The following is a 23,663-nucleotide window of genomic DNA, read 5'->3' on the forward strand; positions in this document are numbered from 1 at the left end:
GAAATCAACTAAACTAGCAAAATCAGCACATGTTTCAAGATCTGACTTTAGGGTTTACTTCCCCTTGGCAATATATTCCTATTGTGAATAAAACTGAGTGGGCTAAGAAGAGTTTCAGCAAGAGTCGTGATTGTCTTCACTCCTTCATCAACAAGGCTATAGAAAAATCCTTGCCACTTATTCCTCTGTAACGGACAAGAATAAGTTACCCTTAGTGTGTATTTTGGCAGAAATGCCGCAATACCGCGGAAAAGAAGGCCGGGTGGTTCTTATGCATGAAATGCTTAATCTTCTCTTTGCCGGCCATGACACTACTTCACATACTTGTTCCTTTGCCTTTGGTGAGATCGCAAGGCGACCTGAAGTACAGAAGAAAATTTTTGACGAGGTTCAAAATATTTTTGGCGATGTGGCTAAAATTGATCCTAAAGAAATTCTACCTGAGCACTTGAATAAATTCAACTATTCAACAGCGGTAATGAGAGAGACGATGAGAGTTTACCCTGCTGGAGTTGTAGCAAGTGCCCGTGTAAAGGATGAGTTTGAAGTCTGTGGATGTAACTGGAGTCGATGTGTCAGTGTTCAGTGGAAAATTAAGGAGGGAAAAACTATGGTTATTGTTATTAAAATTAACTAAGGAAAATAGTACATATTTATAAGCTAAAAGGTTAAAAGAATAATGCAGTGGCTAATGGCTTGGTTAAGTGGCTAATGGCTTAGCTAGGTGGCTATGAAACAAAAGAGTAAGAAACAGTGAAGGCATAAATAGTGTTGCATAAAGATCGTCGTGGGGCTATGAGCATATCTATAATGGAACGTATCCTCTTACAGTGGAAAATTGATTCCTGCTGGTAAGAGTCATTTATTTTTTTTATTATATTTATTTGTAGAATGCTTTGTAAAGCTAATTTGCGAAGAAAATTGCTTCAAATTTAATTTTTTCTCAATTATGCTCCCTTAGACACCGATATACTTTGCAACATTCGTGGAATTCTTATGGACCCTAAGCTCTTCCCAAACCCGGAAAAATTCGACCCTGAACGATGGTGTAACAGTTCTGAGACTGTTAATGATTCGGATTCTTATTGAATATATGAAAAGTGGTCTTAATTCAATTAGAATAATGGACAAAATGGACAAATGGACAAAGGTTGGCCAAAGAATGGGCAAACAATGGGCAAACAATGGGCAAGGAATCATAAACAAAGATCGAGGCTTAAATAGTAAACAAGTTAAACCTTAATCAGCGTAGGAACCAATGAGCATATAAAAGGAAATATTGAATCAGGATAGAGAGATGGTGGCTTGGTCCTGTTACAGATGGGCAGCTTCCACAATAAATTCTGAAGCAAACACGTATCCTGAGCAGGAATCTGTAATGGTCAATCAAGGCATTCCAGAAGTTGCGTTTTCTGTCGGTACACATGCTTGTCTTGGTAGAAATTTGGCTACGCTTGAGCTGCGCTGTTTAATTGCATTGCTAGTTAATGCATTTCATCTAGAACTCAAAGAAGATAGTGGGATCAACCCTAAAGTCTATCTTACAATGAAGCCGGAGGGTGGAATTTGGATTAATTTCAAGAAACGTCGTTCCAATACCACTCTGTAATCTGCAAATGTTACAAATAAATGCAGACAAAATATCAACTCATCTTATTAAATTATAAATATTTGTGCAAATTTAGGTTAATCTGATTTTATATGTGATTTATGATTACAGTATTTACACCTAGTACACGGCCCCTACTTTAGTAAAGATCGAGAGCGAAAGTGAAAGAACAATTCCTATCACAACCATATTATCAACATTTTGTTCCTATAGTACAATGATGACTCCAGTTTTTCGCAAGATATAAACCGTAGTACTCGGTCAAGTCATCGCGAGAATGGTCATGATCCACTATAATATGATTGCGAGCAATGGCTTATAATATAATCCCCGATAGAGAAAAAGAACAATTAAATGATCCGATAGCCTATCTTGGCGTTATGGGAATCTACCTTGATTACATTAGATTAGATATTGTTCTTAACTGTTACTTGGTTATATTCTGATTTACTTTTTTTTATGGTTAAAAAATTTGTTGTTAGAAGCAATTTTAAAAATCCGCTCTGCTCCTTCAACTAACTAGTTCAGCTAACTCCACTTTATAATTTTGATCCCAAAATCAATATTCTAAGTAATTATCATCAAATCAAATATTAAACTTCTGCCATATAACAAGGAATTGCCAAAAGCGGACTCTTACAGTAAAAGAGGCTTCTCAAATCTGTGCTAGGGAACCCAATTTGTTTAATAGTTAATATCGGAAATAAACAATCTGAGCTGATAAATGCTTAGATTTGACCGCGTAATTAAGTACACGTATTCCAAATTGGCCTTCAGTTTTATAAAAGCTCATTCGACATTCACAAAGAAATTATCTCCTTCTTTTTCATAATTTCAATTGAATAACATTTTACAGTCAGCCAAAGATATGGGTGTTCTTTACCTTGATAAACTCTCGAATATCCGTGATCGCCTAAGGCCCATTTTATTGGGAGTCTTTTGCGCTGCGCAGATGCTCGATATTATGAATCTTTCTGCCGTAAACATCTTTCTGCCCCATATGCGCGATGAATTAGGATTCACTGAATCCACATTGCAGTGGGTTGTGAGCGCCTACTCGATCACATTCGGCGGATTGCTTATGTTGGCAGGCAAATCTGGAGATCTTTTCGGTCATCGTATCATGTTCCTTGTTGGTGTCGCTTGGCTTAGTATTTGGACATTGGTGGCAGGATTGGCTCCTAGTTCTATCGTCCTGTGTATTGCGAGAGCTCTTCAGGGTGCAGGAGCGGCTTTTACTGTTCCAACTTCAATGGCATTAATTACAATTACATACAAAGATGAAAAAAAAAGATCATCTGCTCTTGCATTCTTTGCAGCATTTGGCTCCCTTGGTTTTGTTATAGGCTTGATTCTTGGAGGCGTACTCTCAGGGACCATTGGATGGAGATGGGTAACTAATAATATTCCTTGTTATTTTATCCTATAATAGTTAGATAACATATGCTTTCAATGTTTATGCAAATAGTTCTTCTTTATCTCTACGATATTTGGCGGAATTTTATTTGTGGTTGCTTTTTTGGCTGTTCCTGTCACTCTCCACGATATAGAAAAGGAAGAGAAAGGTACTCGCAGAATTGATTATCCAGGTGCTTTTACAATTACTACTGGTGTTCTTCTTCTCGTATATGTTTTGATGGACAGCACTTCACTTGGATGGTCTTCACCTCTCATTATCAGCCTTTTTATAGTTTCTATTCTCTTAATTCTTTTCTTTGTCGGGATAGAATGGAAAATTTCCAATCCACTTATGCCCCTCAAGGTTTGGAAAATACGCAATTTTGCCCCAATATTCATTACCGCTGCTTTAATCTATGGCTATTGGCAAGGATACATGTACTTTGCAACGCTGATCCTGCAGGTCATACTCCGCTACACTCCGATGCAAACGGCATTGGCATTTCTTCCATTGGGAATCTGTGGCCTCATCTTTAGTTTTCTCGTTGGTAAAATTATTCCACATATGAATCCGAAGATTCTATTAGCAGTAGGGTTGGCAATTGTCACTGGTTCTGCTGTCATTTTCGCATTTGTGGATGAGAATACCTCCTATTGGCGTCTTCCATTCCCATCATTCGTGCTTAGCCAGCTGGGTCTTGCATTTAGCTATATCACTGCCAACACAATTGCTGTTTCTGGTGCTAACCCGAGCGATCAAGGACTGGTAGGAGGTCTTTTCAACATGGCATTACAGATTGGCGGTGGTATTGGTTTAGCTATTCTTACTGCTATTGCAACCTCTATAAACAATTCAAGTATGGCTACAACTCTGACGGGTGCGCAATTACTTAAGGGTTATCGTGTTGCTCTATGGTGCTCAGTAGGCTTCACATCTTTGGCTTTAATTGTCGTCTTAGTATTTGTGCGTGGAATTCAAAATACCAACGATGACAAGACCAATGTACAGAATAATGAAAACAGGCAAATTTCTTCCGCTGAAAAAGTATAGCAAGTATTAGTTCCAATGCACGTTAGTAACCATTATTTTATCACATTAATACTCTTTATCATTAACTACTATTAGATCGTATTTATTTATACATTTTCCATACAAATAATTTCCAATACCTCAATAAATTAATTTATTATTATTTATTGAATACACCAACGAGGATGCTTGTAGCAGGTCGAACTATTTGAGCATATTTCTTAAAGTCACGCCTAGGCTTTCCTCTTCAGATCTAGTAATGATAATTTTTATTTTTATCTTTTTAATAATAGTTTTTATATTATTTTAAAGTATATCCTTTGTCCATTATATCATTTTTTGGACTATTTAATTTCTTTGTTTTATGTTTTCTCATCAATTTGCTATAATTATTAAGATTATCTAAAGGGACCGCAGTAGTAGGTGGTCGAATTGCGGTTGTTTCCTGAATTTTGTCTTGAAATTTACCCTGATGATTTTGCTTATCAATACGCGGACGGGAATTCCACGCCATGAATTTTTGAATTCGCATATGTCCCCCACTGGTACGCGTGGCTCTACCTATTCAGGGCTTCGTTGGGACCTAAACATTAGACAGAATGGACCGTTTGGCTTATCCTGCCATATTTCAGTATTTTGCCGGGGCTTGGTGAGCCACATTTATTTTCAGGTATTCTGGTCATATCGAAAGGATGTCAGATATTACTCTAATAATTTAGACAACTATAGTATTCTTTTGCTCTAACCCAATTCATCTCATTTTACAGCTGGATCATGAAAAGACACACTGCAATTTATTCTCGTTAGGTATGTCAACCACTTCCTAATGCCAATTCCCCAGCATTTGCGGCATTCATCAAAAAAGTTAATGAAAAATCAAAGGTCAGAGGTACACCCAAATGCCAAAACTACGGTGCAACTGGAAGATTGGCTCTTAATCAGGATAAGCACAAACGCGGCTACTATATGTTAAAAGGTTGCAATAAAACAGTTCACGATTGGAACATGGTAGCTCAACTTGGCGTTCCAGTTCCGCCTAAATTAGTCACGAGTGCTCTGGCGCAATCTCTTATTGTTCGATTAAAAGTAAATTATGCCTTTGAGCTACCTGATGCCCAGAAACTTCTTTTCAATCCTAGTGGCGCATCCACCCCAGCGCTCTAACCGCTTTCTTCCCTCAAATCGGTTAGGTCCGCTGAACGAGAATTCTGTGAGTCGATCGGGGATGAACAGATCTAAGATACTAGCCACGATGAGAGAGCACAACTTACGGTTCCATCTTTTTCCCTTCCATTTAGACCAAGGGGTGAATTAGCTGCAGATTGAGTCTATAGCTAGAAAGATAGAAAGCCCAGGAAGTGATAGATGAAGTGGAAGGGCATCTTCTCCATGCCATCCAACTATGTACAGAGTCGATTTTCGACACCTACCGCCCATAAGAGCGCCGACAAACTCTTGATTATCTATTTGAGACGCTTAAAACGTGAAGAAATACACATGGTCCTCTACGGATACTGAAAAAGGTACATATCCATTATATGATTGGGGTACTCGGTCTAACCCAGCCACAATTTGCTTCTTACCCAGATCACTCAGCTCCATCCGGCGTCTTCTTCAGTGTATAGTCAATATCCGCCCGTTTTCAACCTCGGACGAGGGCAAAACAATCCCCCCAAGCATTGGCGAGGCCATTCGCCGTCCTCGTCCTATCAAGGCAATTATCAACCAGAGTCACACCCTTCTCAATGATGATAATGGGAACGTCTATCTATTTCCATAGAAAAGCCAATCTGAATACTTGTGTGGTGCACAAGCTGAGGACACCTACACATGAATCAAACACTTGGTCAGATAATTTTCACGGTGCCCAACCATCGTCTGCCCCAAGGTAGTGATGGGTGGCTTTGCGCAAAATTTTAGCACTATGCCTAGCGTATGCGACGGCTTAGTATAAATGGAATAGGCAGTCAGCAGTCCATGCTTCACGATCCCACCCCTCAATTTACTAGTTTGATTTTGTTACACCTATTTTTCTTTTTATTTTTTATTTTTCTTATATCTCCCCACCCCTCTTCTCGGGAGGGCCAAGGAGTTGCACTTGGGAAACGACAGCTTTTTATACTCTTGATTTATTCTCAGATTTTTTCTTTATTTTTCTTTAAATTTCTTTAATTTTCTATGCAAATTCTCTGGAAGTAGCTCATTTGTCCAATAAAACGGCCTCATCATCGTGAAGCATGGACTGCTGACGTAGTCCGCATTCTATTGCATAATATAAGCAATTTTGAAGACTGAGCTTTAATCGGTATTGAACTTGGGGAACCGGCCATCAAACTATTCATGCTGCTGGAAGTTGGAGCTGTTGAGATGCCTATGTTTTCAATTCAGCAACCAGCATATTATAAAGATGTTATTCCTTAAACGCTTAATTTTGAGGCATGAGGACATTTTTTCCTCCAACCTCCTAGCATTATAAACGTAGCCCCTTCGCACACTGAGGTGAAAAGTTGGCAGGTGCACATCTCAATGTTTCAAAGCATTACAGCGAACCTTTGCATTCTGGATAAAAATACTGATAATTGTGAGTAATGTGGAGTAAGTTAAGGGAAGCGCCTCATATATTTTACACTCTTGGCGAAGATCCTGCTCTCCATCTGCCTGATTCTGTGTTGAAAAATTTTGTGATAGTTTCAGGGGACTAACTGTAGATGCTGCTTCAAATCAATCATAGTTGCTGGGAAATCTTCAATAAGCGCACAAAATATGGACCGGTCCATAGCAAAAACTTGGATGTACTCAATTTATTGACCGCTGTTTCGAATGTACATAGGATTATTGATAGCTAAATGGCTTTTTTTGCAGCAGAGACATTGACTACAAGAATAAGTCTAAAAGTATATATATTTTTAATGAGATTTATAGTTTAATGTATATAATAGCATCTAATTTCACGAATAAAAAAAAACCATATCTACAATTCATTTCATTCCTTTTTCATATTATTCTAAAATCATACTGTATAAATGATATTCTATTTTTTTTTTTTACTTGCTCACTCTAATAAGATATATACCCTAAATTTTGCCCAAGTTTTGACAGAAAATTAGATCATTGTAACAGATTTTTTTTTCGTTTATTCATTACTCTTTTCATGCATCATAATCTACAAGGGAGAGCTAGTTTTTTGTTAAAAATTTACACAGCTTTTGATGGTATTGCATAAACTAACTAAAACAGTATGATCAGTATCAATGGCACTTTTATCGCTTAAACATGAACAAGCAGAATTTTATGCCCTCATCTTTCAAACTAAAAAATTCTTTTATATTAATTCCAGAGAGCATTACTATTTTTGTTGGAGTGTGCTATCCGAAACAGGTTCCCTTTTTAGGATCCATACTAATTTTTCCTCGTATTCTTAAAAACAACTAAAATATACCGTCATTTTTGATCTCTCATTATTAGCATCTCCTCCACTGGAGGCCATTGCTCTGCTTGAATTTGTCAGACAGGGAGTCGATGCTGATGTATCCTCTGGCATTCGATTCTGCTATAATGCGTATATTGGCGTTGATATTGAGATTGCGTGTCTGATTGCAAGGGGACCAATTATCAGATGAAAATCGATCCCGACTCAGATAGCTCTCGTTATATGGACCATCGAATTCACTCTCGGTCGTAATCTGAGGTGCATTTCCTAGGTAAAAGGTAGCATGTAAAAGTTAGACCCGAGAATATAAGGTATGACTAAAAGTTCAAAGTAACTGCATTACTTTAGTCGTACCAGAAAAATAATAGATGCTTGAAGATAAAGCTTTCACTCCCGTGTCCATGCGCACGTATCCCCGTTTGACTGCACCCGGAATCGAGTATTGCCATCCGTCGGGAACACGAAGGTCGATTGAGACTTGGCAGAACTTACGGTTCTCTGTAGCGTTAACGTTTGGACCATATTGCGCAATGAACTCGTCGAAATATAGAATAAATTCAGGGGGATTTGGAGACCAGATGGGAGTGACTGTGTGAGGACGACAGCCGCTTCCGTTGTACTTGATATCTAACAACTGAACTTGGCCTGGATCCGGTCCATCCTCCTCCCTTTGTTCGATGCGGGCAGGAGCCACGAGTGTAGAGAATGAAAAGATGATCAATATAGCCAGAAAAATGATTCTGTTCATTATCTGCTTTGCATTCATGAACTCCATCTCTAAGGTCGCCCTTCTTAAATTAACTGAAGACGAAGAGACTGCTCCTATTGACATTGGATCACCTAACTTAAAGTACCAACACAAGGTTACACGACCTTTTACAGATTTCTCTTGTAATACTTATGTTCACTTTTGTATTTGTTTTAATTTGTAAGAAATTCATTACATAATCCAAATTTTATTCTTAAAATTTGGATTATCTGTGGTATTTGATTCTTGATTGAAACTTGGAACCATTGGGAGCCATAGAGTTAATCCTCTTGCCATCACAGTCCTTATATGACAAACTCCACAACCTATTCTATTTTCTTCTTTTGTTACCAATCATGGTTGTGTAAAGTCCTAAAGCTTGTACGGCACTCTTTCCTCTGTGTGCTTGTATACGAATTAAAAAGAAGGATCTTTGAGAATTCGAAATGACGACTAAATGTTAAGTATTTCATATAGAATGGCATAAGCATAAATGGCTTTTAGGTTAATAAAATATTAGAATAAGAAAATGAGCATGAGGAGAGAGACAAGTAATATAGCCTTAATAACCCCAAGAACAAAGCACATAGCAGGGCAATTCCTTCAAAATGCAGGAATTAGTAATAACTACTGTACATCTATAGTTATTTGAAGATCATCGAATACTCTATATATGTTCTGATGGTATATATCCTCTATGATTATAACGGCCTCTCATCTCCGGAATTATACATGCCAAAGCATCTCTGATGTAAATTTTTGGCAAATTTACTCTCGAACTTTAAGTGGGAAATGAAACAAAGAGCCTATATATGCATTTAACCTTTAGATTAGCTAATAATCAATCAGATACCACCACTCTTCAAACGGGGGACGTTCATTTTACAAACCATTGGAAGGGCACAGTATCTCCCAAGGTTTAATATTGATTTATTAAATTTGCATGCCCATTGAATGCGTGAAATGAGAACAACCGAGTGCCGATCATGATCCATTGAGATCTCAAGTGACCTTAGAAATAAGGTTAACGAGTTAAATACCTTTTCGTATAAAAAATTAGGTCTAACGGTCGCTTTTATTTTAATAGATGAGTTTGCTTGTTTCTCCTCAAAGCCATACATAAGACAACTTCTTATTGGTTGCATATTGCACGATAAGAGGCGTCCACGACCATTTGATAAGCTCTGCTTGCATTCACCTATTAGAAGGAATTGAAAGAGACGTTTCCAATAGGGCCAACCTGAACAAAGCCGTGGCAGCGAGTAGTTTTTCGTGCTTCTCCGACATCGAATTAGATTAGAGCACCTGGAGGAAGTGGCGGAAGTGGTAAATCGTGAGCAGAATAAAAAATTCAAACCTATCCTTTAGATTAGTTAGAATTGACCTCTGAAGCAATTGCCGTCTGCTATGTGTGCTCTGACATCACAGATTCAAGTCAGCGATTCATGTAGAGTAAAGAGGCGCTTCCGTATAATTTTTAGCTGATTATGTCCAGTAATGAATTTACACTTTATGCCATATATGCAACCCATAAGATGGAGTACCATATACGAAAGGACATAGATATGGAATGGAAGAGTAGAAACAGCAAAGTGTGACGAAGAGTCTGAAACGGGGAAAAAAAAATATCCGAGAGCAAGTATTGCACTAGGATATATTGATCTATACTTCGCTAGAAGTAAAAAAATGCATGAAGTTATATTGGCATCAGTGAATTGACCCCAAAGCGTTCAACCCAATATATCTATTTGTTATAAAGGCTGTTTCCCAATTCTTTTTCCAATTATTAGGAATATCCCTATAATCATAGGTCAACCAATCTAGAGTAACGAAATCAGTTGCTATATCGCACCGATTCTTTGTAAAAATGATAACAACGATGCCATCTTTTGTGCTCTATTACTTTCGTTACTCTTAAAATCACACCCTTTACACTTTACAGGGTGTCGTCCATTATAGTGGGACATGGTTATAAACCAACGTACCATGAAATACCATGAAAGCACAGATGTGCGTAATGAGAATACACAGGAAAACAATTTTTTTAAGTTATTTGGTGCGTTCAAGTTAAGCGTGTGTTAGGCGATGCTTTTTCAAGCTTGTTACTCTTGGTATCAGTGAGAAAAGCCGAGAATGGCCTCTTCCTCTCAGTTGATTTCGCAAGCCTCGGCTCATCCAAGAACCCGGTCGATTTGCGTTCGAGGGCACAATCGCACGCTAGCCCAATTTTCGAAAGTGATTTGGTTGATTCATCTTTTTCGCGTCACGCTGCTGACAAATTTTCAGCCGGAGGCCATTATATATAAGGCGAGTCCGAGGGCGCCGGTTAATATCTAACTGTTTAATCGTATTCCCCAAGCATCTGAAAACACTCATGGCCACCCCTAACTTGACGCTCTACACTGCTGCAACCTCCAATGGCCGCAAAGTTTCCGTCACTCTCGAAGAGCTCGGCCTGTCTTACAATGTGAAGCCCATCTCCTTTGCTCAAAATGAGCAAAAGTCGGAATGGTTCACCAAGATCAATCCAAATGGGCGCATCCCCGCATTGACCGACCACTCCAGGGGTGACTTTAATGTGTTCGAATCGGGCGCCATCATGATCTACCTGTGCGAACATTACGATCCCGCCGGAAAGCTTTACCCCAAAGATGCAGATGCTCGCTCAGAGGTCTTGCAGTGGCTTATGTTCCAAATGGGCGGGGTGGGACCAATGCAGGGCCAGGCGAATCACTTTTATAGGTATGCGCCGGAGACGATCGAGTATGGAATTAAGAGATATCAAAACGAGACAAGGCGGCTCTACGAGGTGATTGAAAGACATCTCTCGGAGGGGAGGGAATGGCTTGCGGGGGGGCAATTCTCTTTGGCAGACATTGCCAATTTTACATGGTTGGTAATTGGTTCATTGCTTCAGATGCATTGTGGTAAGCATGAGCTTTTCCTATAGGATCCGTGGCCACTCGTGGTCCGGTGTTTCCATTGACGGGCTCCCCAATCTCAAGGCATGGCTCGACCGCATCGAATCGCGTCCAGCAGTGCAGCGGGGGTTGGATGTTCCGGAGAAGGATAAGCTGAGACTGTTGACGAGCAACCCCGAGTTGGCGCAAAAGGCAGCGGAGGCTTCGAGGGCTTGGATTGTTCCGGAGCAACAAAAATAAGCTGCAGCATAGCTCCGCGCACGGCGTCTCTCGACTGGGAGACCGCCGTTGTCGTCTTCGCTTATTATGCCATCTCTAATCAGCTGATTTCCTGGACTTTTTGCGAATCTCTTCTACATGTATTGCACATGCATTTTGTCGCTCTTCACACAATGAAGCTTTTTGATATAGCCTGGACAAATAAAGATTCGGAAGAGTCCCTAACCTCGGCCGGAGCCTGCCTGTTGGATATGCACCCGCTGCGGCCACATTCTTGGCAGCCCCTGTGCGGGATCTCTTAAGCATCTCTGGAGCATTTGCCCGCTCTTCCTGCATAGCCCCTCCACCTCCGCAGACTTCCCCGCCCTTCCACCGCAGGCGGCCAATCAGCGCGTTTGCCGCTACCTCCCGATCCTCTCCTTGCCAGTTACTTCTAAATTAATTGGAAACTCCGAACTCCCATACTCAACCTCGCCACCACTTTTCTCGCCTCATTCGTGGATCGCATTCATCGTGCTCTGCTCCCGCTAACAGTGCCGCCATCATTCCTTTCTTTGATCATGCGATTTCCCGGGTACGCTTGGCCCAAGCAATGGGATCAATGCCTATAACACAGCCGTGGCAAGCTGTATTTTGCAGAGTATTTAATGCATGGAGGCTGAATTAATGTCCAACCATTGAAACCACCGATGAATGGCTCCATCCTATGTTTCCTTCGCTCTATATCTGCCAATACTTTTTTTTCTACTGAGAGAATCGGTGCTTGGTTTGGCCTGTATACCGTATGTAATGGATAACCCTTCGTGGTTGTGGCGAACTTCTGAAACCCATTCTTCAATTGATCGATCTGCGCGCCATTATTGATATATTCTCGTAAGCAAAGTGCAATTCTCTAATGAGGAAACATTCTCAGGCTTTGCTTAAGTAGCTCCACTGCATATACTCATATAAATATATTGATGGCTCCGTAATTCTCCAGGAATACTTGAACCATGATCTAATTAGCGCATAACGTCCACTTGGCGTATAATTGGTTCGACATTACTTTTTGCAATCTTTTTTGGCTTAGTACGGGCTGGAAACAAGTATCTCTTTCAAATGCTTCGGTACGGCCTGCGGAGAGTGTGTTTTCGATGTAACTGGATAGGTTGTGGCATAGGTATGGATCACTATTAGCATTGGAGCACGCACTTATCGTTGGTCCATTTTATTTATTTCGCAGATCGTAAGTTTTGGGAGTCTCGACACCTCCGGCCATTTGGCGATTGCTTCGTGTAAGTTCGTTGGCTTGTGGAGTGCTATAATAACACTCTGATTCCAGTTGGCTATTTGTGTGTCTGTTTTCAGACCCTTGTAATGCTATCAATTAGACGATCGCTTTATTTGCCCGACAGTAAGGAACTGCGGAAAAATGTATTTATACTCGATTTTCAACTCGTGGATTTTTTTGCAACCTATTTTCACATGCTGCTATGATTTGCCTAGTCATACCGACTTTACTGTTGATTGCGCTCCTCTTTGATGCCGCAAATGCTAGTGGCTATATGGTGCAGAGTGCGATGGGAAACAGAGAAATGCTCTATCTTAATTGGGATGGCGATTTCGACGTGGTGGCCCCTGCTTCGGAGAGCGGCCTGCAGCACTGGTGGCGCCCTTACTCTAACCTGAGCAACCCGAATGCAGTGTCCTGGAGGGGCCCAAAGTATTTTGGGAAAAGCGATGGCAAATTCTTGGGGACAGTTTCTTTACTCGATATCGGATACGGACAACTCTTTTTGGTTGGCCGTGTGGGTTCTGAGCTGATACAATACTCATTCAGTGGCGGTCAATGGTACAAGCGAGCAAGAGTTATCTCTGGTGCTTCAGGGTCACCAGCCATGGTTAAAGGTAGGCTTGACCGCCCCCTCAAGCTTGTGGTTCCTCTCAGTACGGGTGGAATAGGCCATTACAACCCCAAGTATTCGGAGGAGAAAAACTGGGATGGCCCTCTCGAGTTCGGCAAAAACCTTGGCAATATCGATGCAGTCACCCTCACCCTGATCAACAATGGCACTCCGGGAGAACTGAAGGTGATCGCTCGTGTCGGGAACACACTCCACCAATTTTACTACGAAAAATCTCGTTGGTACTACGACGGATTAATTGCAACAGGGGTGCGGGGTCAACCATCTCTTATCCAGAGTAGTTTTGGGGGAGAAGTCAATTTGTTCGGCCCTCCTTCTATCCAAGGGAATTTTGAACTTATTTCCCCTCTTCAAGATGGCGGACTTGGCCACTGGTATCGCGATAATAATTCTCCCTCCAGGCCTTGGCGAGGACCGAAGGTATTTGGCGACTCCCTAGTTTTCGATGATGTGGCTCTGGTTCAAAACTCCCAAAATCAAAATTTCCTCAATGTAGTTGCACGTTCCAAGGGCACTACCAAGGCTTATTATCGCAATGAGGCAGGTGTTTGGAACCCCATGCCTGCTCCTGCTCTCTAATGATATCCAAACCATCCAAAGTCGCTTACCTACTGCACCGGAGAACCCAATCTAAATTTTCTCTTTAAACTTTGATCTCAAAAATCATGCCTCTATCCAGTGTGATCATCTTTTCTAGGTACGCTAGGTACAGGAAATATTTAAATGTACCCATTGTCAATATACAGTATGTTTGCTCAGATATGACGTTATCAGCCGTAGTTTGGCTAATTAAAGATTCCCGGATTCTGTACCAAAAGCATCACCAGCTCATTCATATCGATATGAACTGGACTAATTGATAGGGGTATACAAGGATGCCGTGCGCGACTCTGTCGAACTGATGGCAGTCGTACGACAATTCATCTACCAGTGCACAATCAGTTTTGGAATTCCAACCTGAGTTTATATGCTCTCTAATGAAGCATTCATGGTGTTTTATTACCTAGAGTGCATCAATTTCAAAAAACACAAAATTTGACGCAGAATCAATAGGATTGAATTGTAGGTTTGTATTGTCTTCGAAATCGGAGCTCATAATATGAACTATTGTATATTATACAATCTTGAACCATGTTCCATAGGCACTCGAACCCTTGTCATATCAGAATTTTGGAGATCGCTCCGAATTAGCCGATGGCAAATAAAGGTTAATTTTCACCTATAAATTCCTCTTTCCGCTATGGAATAGCTTGTGGCCTATTCTCGTAGACATCGTCATGACTTACCCAATACTATCGATTTTAATTTTGATTGCGTCCCTTTTTACGGGAGCAAATTCCAGTGGCTACATGGTGCAGAGTAAGATGGTGAGCCGAGAAATCAGCTCCAGTAATATGCGGGGGGATCTTGATGTCGTCGCCCCCGCAACTGGGAGCGGCTTGCAGCACTGGTGGCGTCGTTCCGGCTCACCTCTCCAGCCTATCTCCTGGAACGGCCCGAACTACTTTGGGGAAAGCGTGGGCAAGTTTTCTGGGTCGGCCGCGCTCATTGAAAGCAAATATAATAATTTGGAGGTGGTTGCCCGTGTGGACAACCAATTGATGCATTTCTGGCGTGAACATGGTGAATGGCTCAAGGGTCCCAAGTTCGCCTCTGGGGCCTCTGGATCACCTGCCATGGTTCCAAACAAACCCGGGCGCGATTTTGAACTTGTCGTTCCTCTAAGCAGTGGAGGGATTGGCCATTATTATCGCAACGACCTGGCGGGCAACAAGTGGTTTGGCCCCGTCGTGTTCGGAAAAGACTTTGACTATGTCAATGCAGTCACGCTTATCAAGGTTAACGATAATACTCCGGGAGAACTTGAGGTTATCGCTCGGGTTGGGGACACTCTACATCATTTTTGGTACGAAGATGGTGGTTGGCACTATGACAAGCAGATTGCAACTGGCGTACGGGGTCAGCCATCTCTCATCCAGAGTTCTATTGGAAGAGAAGGCAATTTTGAACTAGTTTCACCCCTTCAAGAAGGCGGGCTTGCCCACTGGTATCGTGATAATAAGGTCCCTTCCAAGCCCTGGCGAGGCCCCAATAAATTTGGTGACATGAGGCTGTATGACGACGTATCTCTGATCCAGCGCGCCGAGAATCCTAAGATCTTCAATGTGATTGCACGCTCCAAGGGAATCACCAAGGCTTTCTCTCGAAATGAGGAGCGCATCTGGGAACCTGAAACTGCTCCAAATCTTTAGCAATACCAGACCTGTTTGCACTTTGTCTGGCCATGTAATATAACTTATTGGTATTCTCGATGACTTGCCCATCAAACTAACAACGTCCTAAAACCAATAAATCCATAGGTAGATAGATACGCCTCAAAAAATCAGCCTCGTGTTTATCTTTATGCTTAGTTGAATCATGCATGCATTTAACGAGCACAAAATCAACCATTCATTAGTGACGACCGCTTCAGTGATTCCTAAGTAAAATTATTACAATGAATCCTCCTCCGAGAATGAAATTTTGCTCTTTTTATTCTTTTGTTTTATCAGTAAGATATAGCTAATTAAAGTAAGGTTAACTGATCGAGAGTATAAATTAAAGCTCAGCCAATGAGTTCTAAACCAAAAATAATTGGAAACAGAGAGAAAATGACCCATACTAAGATTTATTGAAGGATAACTTAGTCGCCAGAAAATGTAGGCTAATTAGTGTAATTAAAAGTAAAAGATTGATCATTGCAAACCCCACCCTCATCAATAAATAAACGTAGCTCTCCAGGGTTAATTTTTATCTCTTTGTAAAGGGAAATAAATTATTAACTCAGGTTGCACTTCTTTACCATCAGACTTGAATCATCACATTAAACTTAGAATTCCTCCTAATTCTGTTGTCGATGCTTCAAAGGCGAGATGTTTTGCTGCAACAATACCATCGAATTGACTGAAATTGTGAAGGCATATCTCGGCGCCTGTACTAAGATACGGCTCCTTTCAATGATTGTGAAACAAGCCACAAATTAAAGGAATATTGAGAGTTGGATATGGACTCCGAATTCGGCAAAACCTCCAAGAATAGCAAGGCTCAAAAAAATATCTTTTGATGAATGGCTCTCTACCTATGTTATGCCTTCATATAGAAGTTTAAGATCTTTTAATAACTTAGGCTCTTGCATTTAAATATAAACATTCGAATTGAGCATATCTGGCGGGATCTGTTAATATACTCAATTGAGTGAATATATGAAAGATTATCATATATGGTAAGGATTTTTTTTTTCTAATAATAAAAGGAAATTTCACTAGTATTTTCATGAAATAAAAGCCTAGTTTACATCCTGAAACTAAACAAAAGCATCAAATAATACCACGGTTATGTCTAAAATAAAGATCCATGTGTATTCAAAGTATGCGGAATTGAAGCAAAATATTCAAATCGCATTTCATATATAGCCATTTGAAAATAATATTTTTCATTGTACTAATAGAAGGGTCGGATCGAAATATCTTTCCCGAGAACATAATCGAGATTTAAAATCCAAACAAAAGATTGGGCTTGTTTTACAAAACTTACTTGTTTTGGACCCATGTAATTTCATCGATTAGGCGATCTTTACATTAGCCTATGGCAAATACTGGTAAGAATGCGTATATAAACACGGTCTTCAATTATTAGGTTTATGACTGACTATACTCACGAGCCATTATGACTTACTCTATAATACCATTCCTATTTTTTACCTTGTACCTTTTCGTTGCCGTAAACTCAAGCGGTTACATGGCTCAGAGCGCCATGGGAAATAGAATGCAGCTCTATCTTAATTGGGGCGGTGATATTGATGTAGTTGCTCCCGCTCCGGACAGAGGCCTGCAACACTGGTGGCGTGTTTACTCCGACCTGAGAAATACAAGCTGGAATGGTCCAACCTATTTTGGAGAAAGCGATGGAAAATTCTTGGGGTCGGTTTCTTAGCTTGATCACTATGTGTATGTATGACGCCCCAATCCTGGCCAGAGGTTGCATCCACGGCAAAGGAATGGGAAAAGGTCTGGACCTCCATTCTAAAACGGCCAACACTCCCAAAACACCGCACACTACGCTTGCAAATCCTCGTAGAGCGTGTAATTACAAACTCGACATTCCCTGGTCATGACCCGAAATGTACCCGCTGTAACGCTCCGAGGGACACCATCCGCCACACCTTCTTCGAATGTCCCGAACTCACATCAGTGTGGCATTGGACGGAAAGGTGTATCAACACCATCTCAGGTCCCCTAAACACTCAGGTGCTGAGCCCCAGGAACCTCGTACTTGGCGACCTACCAGAAGCCCCAAGGACAGTAAGACACGCGGCTCAAATCGTCTTCGATTCGGTGCTATGGCAAATCCATCGGGACCGAATCGCCTACCATTTCGAATGCATTCGAGCATCACCCGAGACAATCATCCTCCGTGCCAAAATGGACATCGAGGAGGCTATTGGAGCTGAACTGAAAAAGACGAGAGATGGAGTTATTCCGAAGGTGGTGCAGTCAGAGAGCGGTAATAGAAAGTTCGGATAGAGCAAGACTAAAACTGGAGTGACAAAGCAACCCTTCCTCTCTCCCAATCCGTTCTTTCCCTCCTCCCTCTTTACTTCATATCTTTCACCAAATACCCGATCACTATATACATCTAATTTACCCTTTATTCTCCCCTTTCTTATTTCATTTTAATCATTAAACTCTTGTAAGCTACGGAAACTAATAAAAGTCTCCGTTGATTGATCAAAAAAAAGGGCTTTTATAACCTACTAGCTCTCTGATCCAAAATTACCGTCCAGGTACTGTGAATCAGTTAGAGAAAACGAACTGTTTCGCGTATACAATGGGCGGAATCAAATCTTGCACTGGATCGACGCATTCTATGGGGATAGTACAGGAATGAATTTACATAACAACGTAATGACCAAATACGGTATTAGACCGTGTCAAGTATCATATAAGCTTTGGACCCCTGCAATCCTAATCCAATCGATTGTCAATCGCGGAAGGCAAGATGAAATGGATGTAGAAAAGCGAATATAAAGTGACCCCCGTATACAGGATTTCCCACAATGTATCTTTATAGTTTGCGATGGTCTCCTCAATAGCATCTCTGCTACTTTTGTTCGCGACCCTTGTTACCACCTCTAATGCTAGTGGTTATATGGTGCAGAGCGCAATGGAAAACAGGCAAATACTGTTTCTTCATTGGGGTGGCGATATTGATGTAGTTGCACCGGCAACGGACTGTGGACTGCAGCACTGGTGGCATGTAAATAATAGTCCAAACACTGCTGCTTGGAATGGACCTCGATATTTTGGAAAAAGTGAGGGAAAATTCTCGGGATCTGTTTCTTTAGTTAATTCTGCCGCAGGAATATTGGACATGGTGGGCTGTGTGGGTTCTGAACTGGTCCATTTCACATTCGAAGGCGGTCAATGGTCAATAGTCTCAAGGTTTGCCAATGACATCTCCGGATCACCGGCTATGGATGAAGGAATGTTAAATAGCGGCCACAGGTACGATCTCGTAGTTCCCCTCAGCACGGGTGGAATAGGCCACTATTATTATGGTCCTTTAGAACATCCCAGATGGACAGGCCCCTCCGAGTTCGGCAAGTACCTCGGCAATGTCGATGCCGTCACTCTCGCTAAGAAAAATCAAGACAGTCCCCCACATCTCGAGGTTATCGCTCGAGTTGGAAGCATTCTTCACCATTTTCAGTACGATAATACCAGTTGGAATTACCGTGGGATAATCGCAGCTGGTGTGCGCGGCCAACTTTCACTTATCCAGAGTTCTTCCGGTAGCGTAGGCAAACTTGAATTCGTTTCACCTCTTCAAGATGGCGGGTTAGGTTACTGGTATCTTGATGATAGTTCAATATTTAAAATCTGGCATGGGCCAAAGAGATTCGGCGACCCAATACTATTCGATGATGTATCTCTGATTCAGTTGACCGATACTCACGATGCAAATATGCCGCGATTTCCGGTAGTCAATGTTAATCTTTATACGATTGCACGCTCCAAGAGTAGAACCAAAACCTACAGTCGGAGATATAATGGAGCATGGGTCTCCTGGAATGCTCCAGTTCTTTAACAAAGTTAAGTGTTTGAGATCTCGATCGCGCAATGTAAATAATTCCAAAGTAAATTTATTACTATCGGTCCACTGAGATTAGTGTTCATCTTAAATAAGAAAAGCCACTTAATGCCTTCGACGAGAAGTGACCTTTTACATATCAACCCTAGTCACCAGAGGAGTGCAAATAATATTTAATAAAAAGAAAATAGAATATCGAAAAATTTTACAAAGCTCATCTGGGTGGGCATGATGGGGGAGGAGTCAGAGTATATTACTATCTGATCGTTGAGATGGATTGCCAATGTTGAAGTAGATAAGGCCATGTGAGTTAGGGTGGCAAGAAAATTTTTGGCACCGATTGCAAAACAAAAAAGCTCAAATTTGACTGCAGCTATGAACTATATGGAAAACTGCATTACAGCAATCGTGCACAGGAGACTTTGGTTGATTCTAATATGGAGGGGCAAAAATTCTATCCATAATAACCATAGTGATTTTTGCTCAAGTTGATCAGGTACTAATCGAAAATAAATCAATTAGGGAAAATGACTCGCTGGGCTGGCGGTGAGAATACTACCGAGAACAAGACAAAGATCAGCTAGATATGCACTCTGGAGCGCAACACGTATCGGGATCTTGAGGAGCGATCCACCAAAATTTATCATGGAGTCATATAAGTCAGCTCCACAAAGCCCTCATTTCCTATCTGTACGGTGAACTTGGAAGAATATACGATAAGAAGTCACGGCACGAAAATCTAATCGGCCATATTCAATTGTTAATGAGACGCGAGAATAAAATTTGTCAGTTGCTCCCAATGTATTAGTGCTTATATTACCTCGAATATACTCTTTTCCACAGCTCCTACGATATCCCCTGTTTGAATCCCCATGCAATTACGATATTCTACCAGGTAGCATTTCATTCTTTCGATGTAAACCATCACAGTTTTAGTTAACATACTATGTATTTCAGTATACTTCGATTTTGAAGTTAAAAGAGCGACATATGAGTTGGAGTGGGAATAGCTTGAAAAACGCTGGCAGACTTGTGTTTACGAGCGCGAGTTTGCCTTTTAGGGTCCATACTCCTTTTGAGCCACGAAAATCCGGAATGCCTATGTAACATATAATCAGTATTAAGATATTAGCAGGGATACTTTGTTCTTCCTTTGGGTTACACTAGTGAAAAGACTGGCTTTCTACAACCATTTGATCTTTCTGCTGTTGTCGACACTCCTGCTCCCATATAATCAATTGCATGTTTATTCTTCCTGATCCAAGGTGCAAGAAGGTTTGCCTCCCGATCCACCTCTGCTTGTGATTCAAATCTCTCGGTTTTCAAATGAATAAAATCCAAGCCACGTAATTTGCCATGCCAATTTTGATTTTAAACACCAATTTCCCGTGACCTATTAATATTTCTCTTGATAGTGTCAAAAATCCTTTAAATCGTCGTTCCTTATAGCACAAGCATACATAAATACAGCCCCTAATTTGATCACACATACCTATCCAACCTAATCAACATTTTTTGCATATAAGTAACTTATTCACCTGCACTTCGCCTTCCTCATTTTTACACTGTATGAATGTTTATTAATAGTATATTCAGATGTTAGAGCAGATAAAGCGTTGGTCAGAAAAATTAGAAACTGAATTGTGCGTGGATCTAGTAGTATTAAAATATTTCTGCCCACCAATACTGGGTGATGTTTACTGTGATCTCCATGAATATTACAAACCCAAGATTCTCTAACTGATGCGTTTGACTGAACTTATCAGTACACAATAAATCCGGATATTTAACTATCTCTTCATTTTATTAAACTGTGGCATTTTATTTTTAAAAGTGGCCTGGGTCTTAATTGAAGTAGAATTTATTCTGGCATTTTGAATTAAAATTCAGATTACTAAATCACAGTGCATAGTACATTTGCCTAGTAATTCTTGCTCGCTCTAAAGTTTTTTATACTAATATACAGCACATTGTACATCGCGAAACTCGATAAATCTTATAAGTTAAATATACCGATTAAATTCATAATCTAGCCTTAAATGCGACGAAGTGATTTACTCACGAATAAACTAAAATGCCTAACCAATGAACTAATATCACATTACGATAGTCACTTAGTATACTTTTATGTTTCACTTGGACCTTCTCTAGTCGCTAGCATAGGATATTCTGAAACAAAACATTAAATTATATTAAATTCATGGGGAGGTATGCAAATAATATTACAATATATTTTGCATTTTATTGTCTTGCACTAGATTGTGTTTTTAAAGTGAATTATAAATTTTTTTACGCATTACCGAAATACTCAAGATATACTTAAGAATTTGAAAATTTTAAAACCTTTTGGAGCTATTGGGCGAGTTTATATGAAAAGAGACAGAACGTGTTTATACATTGCATATAATGAAAGGAGACACAAAATGGACAAAAGAATCAATTGAATAAGTCAAGGCGATGATAAATTATTTTTGAGATAAAGGATGGAGGTAAAACTAGGTTGAACTAAATTAAAAAGGTGTCTCTTGGTCATATTTTGAGCTTCGTTCGAGAGAACTCGTTATCGTCCTACTGGCATAAATAGCAGTTTCATCTGTCAAGCGGTTTAGAACTAGCAAATCGCTAGTAAGACGCAGTTGTAATATGAGGTCGGCATAAATTAGGATAACGGTATACTCGACAAAGACATTAGAGACCACTAATCCGTTTAGTGCTATGGAGAGGCATAACACAGGCACTGCTTCATATATATATTCGCGAAAAAGCCGTCGTATCTTTTGTGTCGAGGAGCTGATGTGCCTATCGTGTTTACGGAGGTGAATGTATATTTTCAGCATGAAAAGTGCAGTTAATGAAAAGTCGGTAATGATGTCGAGGACAAAGGTAGAGAGGGTGGATATCGGCTCGAACCTGTCGAGACAAACGTGGATAGTTGAATTGTAGATTGGTTGCATCATGGCACAATGGGAAGACACTGCGGCAATTTTTAAAGCTACAAGAAAATAGAATCCATAGCGTACCAAGGGGTGATGGTTGGTCACAATGTTGCAACGCCAGAAGAGAATCAGATAGTTCAATAGCTTTGCCGAATGAACCATTCCGCATCCGAGTCCATGCTCTAAAATGCACTCGCTGCTTAATATGGACTCGTTGATCCATATGTTTAGGCTCGCTATCACTGCGAATATGTTAGAGAGCAAATGAGCGACCCCTGCTCGGGTGCGAATTAGTTTAGGGCGCGCGATAAATATTCTAAGATTGACGAAACATGCAGCGACAACTGAGGCAAGGATGCCAACATAAAGCCGATCATACGATACCATCCTCCGCAAAATCAAGAGAGCTTTACCCCACTACAGACCGGTATTCAGCAAGAAGTAGTAAAAAGAATTGTAGATATGGTAGTATCACAAGAGATATACAAGATTGCAACTTTCCAATTGTCAACACACGATGGGTTAACTCCCATTATATAATGAGCATCGGTATGAAAAAGGACGGTAAATTTATTGACCGTCCTTTTCATACCGATTTATTTTGCCTCGGGTTGTTTCACCACTCGAGTCATCATGCAAAATATCAAATACAATTGTCCAAGGTTCAAAAGAAACTTGATTTGGTTAAGCTCGTGAACCAAAACGCCATTTGGTCTGGAATCTTGTGTGTCAATTGATGTTTCTAAATAGACGAGTGATGTTTTAATCTCGTCGTATTCTCCAGCCACCCCGCATTGAATATTCAAATGCTATTAATTATTAAAGTTTCTGAAATGACGTCCCAAATAATCAATCATTGATATTATTTAAACAAGTAAAGAAATTTATTTAAATCACTCGTCAAGAATCTAAAACCTCTAACGTGAGTCGAAACAAAACAAAACGATTCCCCAAGGTTCTCCTGAGCACCACTTAGGGCATCCTTAACTTGCATATACCATTAAATTGCTAATGGTTAATACATATTTTCGATGAGCAGTGTCTATGTACTCAAATTCCAAGGATGAGTTAGGTTTCTCCTTCCATTTTGTGTAAAAATGGGGCTATGTCAAAGCTTTCTTTCTCACCCATCTATTAGGTGGTAGCTCTGTGCTCCTATACCAAAAGATAAACGCCAAACAGTACCTTCGAACGCGACCATAGTTTGCACTTCATTGAATTAAAACTTAAATTGGGTTATTATTAAAGCTTAACTACTTTTTGTATGACACTGTATCAATCCCGAAAAAGCTTCCCACTATGCAAGAAACCGTTTATTATAAACTGAATAACGGATGGA

At 40.4% G+C, this 23,663-nt stretch overlaps 10 protein-coding genes across 10 annotated transcripts; 8 read left to right on the top strand and 2 right to left on the bottom strand.

Annotated features, from left to right (window-relative positions):
• Positions 1 to 232: 232 nt before the first annotated feature.
• Positions 233 to 1,089, top strand: VTP21DRAFT_8838 (uncharacterized protein; the record flags this gene model as incomplete). Its single annotated transcript, XM_069399732.1, has 2 exons — positions 233 to 557; positions 962 to 1,089. 2 exons carry the CDS (start codon positions 233 to 235, stop codon positions 1,087 to 1,089), a joined length of 453 nt encoding a protein of 150 aa, XP_069245730.1.
• Positions 1,090 to 2,477: 1,388 nt separating this feature from the next.
• Positions 2,478 to 5,201, top strand: VTP21DRAFT_8839 (uncharacterized protein; the record flags this gene model as incomplete). Its single annotated transcript, XM_069399733.1, has 4 exons — positions 2,478 to 3,002; positions 3,078 to 3,174; positions 3,337 to 4,052; positions 4,845 to 5,201. 4 exons carry the CDS (start codon positions 2,478 to 2,480, stop codon positions 5,199 to 5,201), a joined length of 1,695 nt encoding a protein of 564 aa, XP_069245731.1.
• Positions 5,202 to 7,498: 2,297 nt separating this feature from the next.
• On the bottom strand, positions 7,499 to 8,299 carry VTP21DRAFT_8840 (uncharacterized protein; the record flags this gene model as incomplete). Its single annotated transcript, XM_069399735.1, has 2 exons — positions 7,499 to 7,734; positions 7,822 to 8,299. The coding sequence occupies 2 exons, from the start codon at positions 8,297 to 8,299 to the stop codon at positions 7,499 to 7,501; spliced, it is 714 nt and encodes a 237-aa protein (XP_069245732.1).
• A 2,290-nt stretch (positions 8,300 to 10,589) lies between these two features.
• On the top strand, positions 10,590 to 11,376 carry VTP21DRAFT_8841 (uncharacterized protein; the record flags this gene model as incomplete). Its single annotated transcript, XM_069399736.1, has 2 exons — positions 10,590 to 11,107; positions 11,166 to 11,376. The coding sequence occupies 2 exons, from the start codon at positions 10,590 to 10,592 to the stop codon at positions 11,374 to 11,376; spliced, it is 729 nt and encodes a 242-aa protein (XP_069245733.1).
• Positions 11,377 to 11,528: 152 nt separating this feature from the next.
• Positions 11,529 to 11,886, top strand: VTP21DRAFT_8842 (uncharacterized protein; the record flags this gene model as incomplete). The annotated part of the gene is made up of 2 exons (XM_069399737.1): positions 11,529 to 11,641; positions 11,694 to 11,886. 2 exons carry the CDS (start codon positions 11,529 to 11,531, stop codon positions 11,884 to 11,886), a joined length of 306 nt encoding a protein of 101 aa, XP_069245734.1.
• A 941-nt stretch (positions 11,887 to 12,827) lies between these two features.
• Positions 12,828 to 13,893, top strand: VTP21DRAFT_8843 (uncharacterized protein; the record flags this gene model as incomplete). Its single annotated transcript, XM_069399738.1, has 2 exons — positions 12,828 to 13,679; positions 13,756 to 13,893. The coding sequence occupies 2 exons, from the start codon at positions 12,828 to 12,830 to the stop codon at positions 13,891 to 13,893; spliced, it is 990 nt and encodes a 329-aa protein (XP_069245735.1).
• A 643-nt stretch (positions 13,894 to 14,536) lies between these two features.
• Positions 14,537 to 15,511, top strand: VTP21DRAFT_8844 (uncharacterized protein; the record flags this gene model as incomplete). The annotated part of the gene is made up of 1 exon (XM_069399739.1): positions 14,537 to 15,511. One exon carries the CDS (start codon positions 14,537 to 14,539, stop codon positions 15,509 to 15,511), a length of 975 nt encoding a protein of 324 aa, XP_069245736.1.
• A 1,525-nt stretch (positions 15,512 to 17,036) lies between these two features.
• On the top strand, positions 17,037 to 17,821 carry VTP21DRAFT_8845 (uncharacterized protein; the record flags this gene model as incomplete). Its single annotated transcript, XM_069399740.1, has 2 exons — positions 17,037 to 17,178; positions 17,274 to 17,821. The coding sequence occupies 2 exons, from the start codon at positions 17,037 to 17,039 to the stop codon at positions 17,819 to 17,821; spliced, it is 690 nt and encodes a 229-aa protein (XP_069245737.1).
• A 553-nt stretch (positions 17,822 to 18,374) lies between these two features.
• Positions 18,375 to 19,385, top strand: VTP21DRAFT_8846 (uncharacterized protein; the record flags this gene model as incomplete). The annotated part of the gene is made up of 1 exon (XM_069399741.1): positions 18,375 to 19,385. One exon carries the CDS (start codon positions 18,375 to 18,377, stop codon positions 19,383 to 19,385), a length of 1,011 nt encoding a protein of 336 aa, XP_069245738.1.
• Positions 19,386 to 21,898: 2,513 nt separating this feature from the next.
• VTP21DRAFT_8847 (uncharacterized protein) lies at positions 21,899 to 22,711 on the bottom strand (the record flags this gene model as incomplete). Its single annotated transcript, XM_069399742.1, has 1 exon — positions 21,899 to 22,711. One exon carries the CDS (start codon positions 22,709 to 22,711, stop codon positions 21,899 to 21,901), a length of 813 nt encoding a protein of 270 aa, XP_069245739.1.
• Positions 22,712 to 23,663: the final 952 nt, after the last annotated feature.

Source organism: Calcarisporiella thermophila, assembly GCF_041956535.1.
Source record: "Calcarisporiella thermophila strain CBS 279.70 unplaced genomic scaffold VTP21scaffold_40, whole genome shotgun sequence".
NCBI lineage: Eukaryota > Fungi > Calcarisporiellomycota > Calcarisporiellomycetes > Calcarisporiellales > Calcarisporiellaceae > Calcarisporiella > Calcarisporiella thermophila.